An 8820-nucleotide genomic window follows, 5' to 3' on the forward strand; every position below is an offset into this window, starting at 1 on the left:
AAATATTTGTTCAAGTTTGTATAAATCCTTGTTTAATTTATGGATTTGTTTTTTTGCTCGTTGGCTGTTGAAATGAAAACAGGTACTTGTTGATGAAACTATGTAAAGTTCCATTTTTCAATAAATAAAACCATCATTAAAAATTACACACTGTTGTACAATCTGTTAATATATATTTTTAATGTAAAGCAAACCGAAGAAAATGATCTTTTATTGTTTTTGATATTAACATTTCTCCCTGGTTTTTTATATTCTCATATTTAAAAACCCTCAAGGGACCGAGGGTGTTTATTTTACTCTCTGTATACTCTCTTTGAAGTCTATCTAGTATCTACATGAGTCAATCAAAAATTTCAGAATATATGAGCAGGTGAGCTTGTGTTCAATCCTGAAGTCAATTCCAGGTTTGGGACATACCGTAGAGCAGGAGTCTTCAAACTTGGCAACTCTTAAGACTTGTGGACTTCAACTCCCAGAATTCCTCAGCCAGGGATTTTTTTAAAAAAATATTTTTAAAAATTGGACAGGATGGTTGGAAATATATTATCCCTGATGTTGTGGCAAGCGGAATTTTATGTTTATGGTTTCCCGTGCACAAATTCTAAATTCTGACCTGAATCTGGAGCATTATAACATGCCACCTTATTTGGCAAGAGTTACGACCCACTCATTTTATCAGCATGGAGAAAGAAGCTTGTCTCTTGCATGTATGGAACCATACCCTAAAGCAGGGGTAGGCAACCTTGACTCTTTTATGACTGGTGGACTTCAACTCCCAGAATTCCTGAGCCAGCCATGCTGAGGGGAAAGAGAGATTTCCAAGCTGAGCCATGCTGGCTCAGGAATTCTGGGAGTTGAAGTCCACGAGTCATAAAAGAGCCAAGGTTGCCTACCCCTGCCCTAAAGCCTTCATAATCCAGAGCAATGTTTTAAAAATGCCAGGACATCGGATAAGCTTAACATGTCGTTCATTTAGTGGTTGTCCAAAGTTACAACAGCAGTGAAAAAAAGTGACATATCTGGTTCTCACAGTTAAGACTGCCTTGGCATCATCCTCCGTTATGTGATCCAAATTTGGGTGCTTGGTAACGGGCACGTGTGATGGTTGCATCATCCCAGGGTCACGTGATCACCATTTGCAACCTTCCCAGGGAGCTTTCGATAAACCAAGTCAATGGGGAAAAGTCAGCTTCACTTAACGACCTCCTGATTCACTTAACTGCAGTTGACAACCGCGACAAAACAGGTGGCCAAATTTGAGTGCGGCTCGCTCACGACCGCCTTTCTTAGCAATGAAAATTCTGGCCTCAACCGTGGCACGATTTGTATCAGTTGGAGGAAGAACCTAGGACATTCTGTATCCTGCTCCAGGATACCCGAACATCAAGTAGGGCTGCACATTTTCAAACTTGCTTCTGTTAAGTGCAAGTAAATAAAATTATTAGTATGGGGTTTTTTTTTTAATGCTAATATCAGTGTTTATTCTCCAGTCCCAAGAGGGGCCTCAAAGACATTCAAGTTGCAATACAGCTGACCCACAAAGTCTCTTTGCGGCTATTGCGAACTTTTGATAACTGCAATGCCTAGAATTTGGAGCTAGGCTGGTGGAGCCTAAAGCCCTGGTGGTTAAAGTGCAATATTGCAGGCAAACTCTGCCCAGAGTCTCAAGTTTGATCCTAATGGGATCAAACACATTGCGTTATCTTTTTTTTTTTTTTTTTGTCTTCTGAGGCAATACTTGGGGTGCTAGAACATGTCTTTTGTCTTCTGCTTTAGACACAGCTATTGTAGGTAGAGCTCACAACACTAAAGCTTTAGTTATTTGAAGCAGAGTTAGAAGAGGAGCCCTGGTGGCGCAGTGGTTAGAATGCAGTATTGCAGGCTGACTCTGTTCACTGCCAGCAGTTCGATCCCGACTGGCTCAAGGTTGACTCAGCCTTCTATCCTTCCAAGGTTGGTAAAATGAGGACCCAGATTGTTGGGGACAATCTGCTGACGTTATAAACTGAGACGTGCTGTAAAGTGCTATGGGGCAGTATATAAGCTTAAATGCTATTGTTTACTATTCAGAACTACCATCCACCACAATGAGACGGTTCAGTATCAGGCAGAGTAAGACTGCTCTGGATTGTCACCCTCTCTTGTTTCTTTCCACTTCCAAGTCACAGAAAAAGTTCACAACTCCTTCTTTAAAATACCATTTATTACAACAGAACCTTCCACACTAAAATCCAAGATGTGTATTGGTTGGTGTTTCATTTTTTATTAAAACAGCACAATAACTGCTGGGGGTGGGGGGTTTATACTCTTTCATACACAACGCATCCTCAAGCATTATGGCCAAAACCAGGCGGCATTGTTCTCGTCCTCCCATTTTTCCTCCTAATCCGGTCAGTCTTGTAGATTGTGTTGCAAACTACTGGCAAAATTAAGGGAAAAAAGTGGGTGGGAACAGCTTTCCAGCTTCGCCAAGATGGTTTTGCTATTCTACGGTCATTTTTTTCTCCCTCTTGCCCTTGAACCCCAGTGGAGGATCTGTGCTTCTCTAGGCCAGTGTCTCCTTCATTGGGGTGTCCACCTTTCAGGAGCAGAAAGACCACTGCCGTTTGCTGGCAGGATACATGCCTTGCTCAAAGCAAAACATCTAGAGATAAGTGCCTGGGTAGGAGTTAAGTGCAACCAAAATAAAGTGGTCCCCTTCCCATCGTGAAGGAACCCAGAAAAGGGAAAACAAAGTCCTGGGACACGCAGCATCTGCAGCAGCTTGAAATGTTAAGGTGCAGAGAATGGTCGATGTGAGGTACGTTAATACTTTTTAAAAAAAAACAAAAACTTTTTTTCGCAAAGGGGAAAAGAAGGAAAAAATAATACAGAATGGCTCCTTCTTTCTTGGAGTAATTGTTTTCTCCCATTAAACAAACAAACAAACAAACAAACAAACAAAAACACCCTCCTCCAGCATTTCTGCAAAAAAAGGTCAGTCCCACTAGATGAGTGAGCCTCTTGGAAAGAAACAGGACTGCTTTCCGTTCCACCGGTGGAGGTCTCTCCGTCTGCTGTGCTTCTAGACTAGCTGAGACAGGGATGGAGACCACCTGGAGCTCTGGATGAGTTGTTGGGTATTCTGGCTCCCGAGCTGCTCTCCTTCAGGTTTTTCTCATCAGCCTCTCAGGGAGATTCATGCTGATTTTTCTCCTCTGAGGGCCTCAGCCAGTGGTATCTCACCACGGCTTTGGAACGCCGGGCACCAGTAGGCTCACTCCTTCTAAGAGCCATCGGAAGCGTAGGCAGTGCAACCTTCAAACCACAGCAGAGGAAGAGGAGGAGGAAGAAGAGGAAGAGGAAGCTGTGGCGGCAGATGAGGATGGGGAAGAGGCATTCCAGAAGAGCCACCGTCTCTTTGGCTGCCGTTTCTGATGGAGGTAGTCTTCCTTCTCGCGCTCTTTCCTGGCTCTCTGGAAATGATCCTCTTCCTTCAGGTACCAAACGGGGGGCCAACGATGCTTCTCAAAGTAGTCCTGATTTTCTGCAGAGAAAAGTTCAAAGAGAAATTAAGAACTTTCGGCCCCATGCTAGAATTCGGATCTTTCTTATTCCTGAAACACTCGTACAAATTTAACGTTGTTGTTGTTTTTTAACACAGCTGGTGCAATACAAAAAGGACCGTCCCACGGCAGTTTGCAAAGTAAAATAAAAACAGCAATGTGGTGGTATGCTCCACGCCTGTTTTCATGCCCACCCTGCGTGTTTTGCAGGCTACAAGCAAGCCCTGTATATTTGCAAAATGCAATTGTACAAAGAAAACCTAGAACTAAACTGGCTACCCCGATTTAAGAGCTGCCTTTCACTTTGGGAGATGTTAAATTGTTAGAAGCAAAAACTGGGAGCAGCTTGGAGAATCGAGAACGGATAAATCCTGTTCCCCAATTGACAGGCAGCTGAGAAACAACCATAAGTTCTCTGACTGTCCATGTTCAGATTATTTGTCTTCCTCTGAGACTGTAAAACAGATAAATATCAGATGGACCGATAGCACACAGAGATGACAAGAATGGCCCTCTTCTGCCACAAAAAAAGTTTGCAAAAACGACAGGATCATCTTTTTTGATCCACGCGACTCCTGAGCTCAAAAGGAAAGCGGTGCCATCGTTCGTAAATTCACACCTACCTGTTGACGTTGCTTTCATTTCCCGAGGAAACTTGCGACAGATATTGTTGTAGTTGGTGCAGATATGGTGGAGGCACCAATCGGCAAGCTGGTAGGCACCATGGAACTGTGGGGAAGAGAAAAGACAGGCTGGCATGAGTCACCATTTTATTTGCATTTAGCCAGAAAAGGCATACAGGTTGTCCTCAACTTACAGACATACATTTTGTGACTGTTTGACGTTACAACGGCCTTGAAAAAAGTGACTTATGAGCCTTTTTTTTTACACTTCATGACCACTGCATCATCCTCACGGTCACATGAGCAAAATTCGGAACCCTTAGCAACTGGCATGTGTTTAGACTTGTTCTGTAGAGCTTTTGAGTCAAATCTTCCTTTGAAAAGGATGGGATCTGGTGAGCCATGTTGGCTCAGGAATTCTGGGGATGAAGTCCACAGATCATAAAACTGCCACAGTTGCCTACCCCAGCAGTCCTGCTTTAGTCATGAAAACTAGCTGGGTGACTTTGGGCCAGTCATCCTCTCTCAGCCCAATTCACCTCTCAAGGTTGTTGTTGTCGAGAAATAGGAGGAGGAAGGTGTGTTGGATGTGTTGGATGTGCTCGCCGCCTTGAGTTATTTTTAAAAATAATAAAGGCGGGATATAAATACATTAAAAGGAGGATCCCATCCAAGTCAATGCAGAAGCATTGAGCTTCACAGAACGTATCATCAGACGAGTATCAGATTATGGCCTAACAATATTCCAAAACAAGGACAACAAAACAATGCCAAAACAACTAGACACAAAGACAGTCCCCCCCCCATGCCATCATTCTGCTGAACACCCAATTCCCACAGCAGTGTCTTATGCCTAAAGATATTCACCCATGTAGTAGGGCTATATTGCGATTATCCTTCTAATCTTCTTATCTTCTCATCTTTCCTACTACCTTCTCCTTTATCACTTGTTGTTTGTATCCTATGGTTTATTATTGTTATGATTTATGATCTTATGACTTGTTTGCATGAACATTGAGAGCTTATGCATCGGAGACAAATTCCTTTTGTGTTCAATCACATTGGCCAATAAAGAATATTCCTATATTCCTATTCCTATATAGCACTATTCCAAAACAAAGAGCATTTTGGATTGATTCTAAGTAAGTTGTTTGTACCTGAGCCAGCTCCAGGAACACAAGGACATCACCGTCTATATCCACTAACAACTGTGTTGCTTCCATCAAACCAGACACAGTGAACTGTTCTGCAAAATGATAAACATATCAAATACGATCAGTTGGTTCATTACATGCTCCCAAAGATAAGATTTAGATTTCTGTCCTGCCAATAACAAACCAATTGAATTATTGGTGGGCTAAAATTAATAATCTGGGAACTGGTATCATCTATTGCATTTTTTAAAAACAGTCCTGTTCCCTGAAAGCTGAGATTAACAAAAAGGCAAATATAAACTTGACACACATAGAGCATGTCCAAAATGGACAATGAAAAACAAATGCCATGCTTATTTCCTATAGTTGGCATTTGTTTCTTTCCAATGTTTGGCATTTGAAACGATCCCTCATTTATAAATGGGGAAGGAAAAGTGCAGCAAATTACCTGTGAGTGCAACCAGGTGTGGCAGACACAAGCGGTTGGCCAAGATGATGAGTTTCATGTAATCAAGGTCTGAAGAAGAATAAAACTGGCCAGTATACAGGTACTCAAGCACTGCTCGCATGCAACTCTTACTGGTGTATGGTAGCACTACCTGCAATGGTGAGGATACCAAGGGGTTAAATTTGTACCATTTTCAGATGCAAAATAAAGTAAAATCTCCACATTTTCTTCAACCATACTGAGCCCATTTTATACCCTTCTCCAGCTGCTGCGCTCTTTCAAAGCAGCATTCCCAACATTCGGTGCATTTTGCGCAGAAAACATCAGCGCTAACGTTGGTTGAAACAAGTGAACGTGGCTGTGTACAAAAAGTTCACTCAGGGACACGGATGTAACTACATGAAGTTACATTAAAAAAAAGAGCGAGAGAGAGAGAATTGGGTGGCTAAAAACCAGGAGAGTGTGAGTTCTAGTCTCACATTAGGCATGAAATTCAGCTGACTGACTTTGGGCCAGCAACCAAGAGACGGTGAGTTCTAGTCCTGCCTTAGGCATGCAAGCCAGCTAGGTAACTTTGAGGCAATCACCAGGAGACAGTGAGTTCTAGTCCTGCCTTAGGCATGCAAGCCAGCTGGGTGACTTTGAGGCAATCACCAGGAGACTGTAAGTTCTAGTCCTGCCTTAGGCATGAAAGCCAGCTGGGTGACTTTGAGGCAATCACCAGGAGACGGTGAGTTCTAGTCCTGCCTTAGGCATGCAAGCCAGCTGGGTGACTTTGAGGCAATCACCAGGAGACGGTGAGTTCTAGTCCTGCCTTAGGCATGCAAGCCAGCTGGGTAACTTTGAGGCAATCACCAGGAGACGGTGAGTTCTAGTCCTGCCTTAGGCATGAAAGCTGGCTGGGTGACTTTGGGGCTGGTGATTCTTAGCCCCCAACTCACCTCACAGGGTAGTAATGGTGGTGGGGAGAAAAACGGAGGAGGAGGGGGGGAGGAGGAAATTATGTGTTGTATGTTCGCCATCTTGAGTTATTTATGAAGTAATAAAGGTGGGATAAAATAAATAATAAATAAAATGAAATAAAATGAAATAAAATAAAATAAAATAAAATAAAATAAAATAAAATAAAATAAAATATAATAATAAAATAAAATAAAATAAAATAAAATAAAATAAAATAAAATAAAATAAAATAAAATAAAATAATAATAAAATAAAATAAAATAAAATGAAATAATGAAATGAAATGAAATGAAGTAAAATAAAATAAAATAAATAAAATAAATAAAATAAATAAAATAAATAAAATAAATAAAATAAAATAAAATAAAATAAAATAAAATAAAATATAATAAAATAAAATAAAATAATAAAATATAATAAAATATAATAAAATAAAATAAATTTCTCAGTCCATGCTCAAGGTTGCCTCACCTCCTGAGTTGAGCTCTCGACGAAAGGACCCCCAAACATGGCAGCCATCCAGTCGCAACTGGAGATCAGCAAGGGTTTGTGAGCACTGATAGCACCGTCATCCAGTATAAAAGTGACATCTGCAAAAGAGGAGAATATGCTAAGCACATCTGTTAAGTAACAGTTACGCATCCCTGTCATGCTGGAAACTGAGGTATAGATTATGCCTATGTCAAAAAAAAACACAACAAACCACCTTGCCAAGCCTGGCTTAATAATATGGCAAAGATAAGATTTGTCCCTCCAAATATGGCTAGCCGAAATTTCTGCAGGGTGCAATTTGCCAGCCTTGGAAGTTTAGGCGAGTAAACCAACACATATGCCAAATATGATCGTCCTGGATGAATGAGAAGCTCCACAGATGTTTACCCTGAAATAGTGTTTGTCAACCTTGCCAACTTTAAGCTACGTAAGGCTTCAACTTGCTGGCTGAGGAATTCTGGGGATTGAAATCCACGTATCTCAAAATTGCAAAGCTGAGAAACCCTGCCCTAAAGGCATAACCCAAAGGCTATTGCCAATCGGTTTTATGTTTGTTCCACCCACAACAGGAACAGGGACAACAATCAGGACGATCGTATTTGGCAACAGCTGGATACATAGAATAAAAATAGCAGGACACTGCATGCTGTCAAATAATTTTATGAACGCCAGGTGCCCCTTTAATATTGCTGTTAAACCAGCATCTGCAGAGATGCCTGGGGCAGGGAAGCAGCTAGTCCACTGGTGTGGCAGCAGGTAGAAGGGCCACTGGATACACATGTACCCATTGAGGTGGTAAACCTTATCCAAACTCTCCCGCTTGAAGACTGGATAAGATTTCAACCTCACATTGGAACCAGTGCCTCTGTGCCTAGGTGAACCAGATGTAAAAGAATGGAATGGCAGAACTGGGGGTGGGATGAAAAGGGGAATCAGCCTAGAATTTCTACGTATTCACAAGAGAATGAAGTCCAATTCCTTTGGAGTGCCATTGACCCTTATCTAACTCTAAGCTGGTGCCAAACCTTAGTTGAGAAGTTTCTGATGCATAGGCTTTTAGCAATAAACCAGTTTAATTGAACCGTCATGGATGGACCCGGTCTTTTGTGCCTGACACCAGAATAGCAAAGCGGAAGACTTTAAAGTAATTGTGTCCCTAGCAAGTAAGATGTTTTAAATGCGGGATACGTTTTCACAAAGGAACATGCAGAATGTTGGCACACAGAAAAGGCAGATTTGGCAGTCGTGGTTCCCCACAAGCAGCCAAGTTCATTTTTGTGGGGGGAGCACCAATCACCAATGCAGGCACGTAGACGAAACCCAACAGAATCCAAAATTTCTGTTTGCTTATTTGACCTCACTTGGCCTGTTAACTCAATAGGCAGTTGTTAAGACAGCTTCTGTACAACATTCATGCCCAGAATAAGGCAGGTGTCCCCTGACATCAATGATCAGTTAGATTGTAGGATCTGATCTGAGTCAGTCACCCGGACCAAAGGTTTATTCTTTCAAGCTTTTGGGCTCACACTGGTGCCCATCCTCAGGAAACTTAGAAGCCTAGGGAGTGGCAGCACAAGGAAACAACTAATGACTTA

The 8820-nt window shown here is 41.8% G+C and overlaps 1 protein-coding gene across 1 annotated transcript in view; it reads right to left on the reverse strand.

The window, feature by feature from the left end:
• Positions 1–2934: 2934 nt before the first annotated feature.
• The window catches only part of RHOBTB2 (Rho related BTB domain containing 2), a 10610-nt gene continuing 4724 nt past the window's right edge, over positions 2935–8820 (reverse strand). The window contains exons 5-9 of the mRNA XM_015828600.1: positions 7205–7323; positions 5771–5921; positions 5326–5414; positions 4169–4274; positions 2935–3526 (exon numbers count right to left, since the gene is read on the reverse strand). Coding sequence (XP_015684086.1) covers positions 3300–3526; positions 4169–4274; positions 5326–5414; positions 5771–5921; positions 7205–7323 — 692 coding nt within the window. The 3' untranslated portion in view covers positions 2935–3299. The remainder of the gene's footprint in view (positions 3527–4168; positions 4275–5325; positions 5415–5770; positions 5922–7204; positions 7324–8820) is intronic.

Source organism: Protobothrops mucrosquamatus, unplaced genomic scaffold, assembly GCF_001527695.2.
Source record: "Protobothrops mucrosquamatus isolate PMUCROS unplaced genomic scaffold, P.Mucros_1.0 scaffold4707, whole genome shotgun sequence".
NCBI classification, from domain to species: Eukaryota; Metazoa; Chordata; class Lepidosauria; order Squamata; family Viperidae; genus Protobothrops; species Protobothrops mucrosquamatus.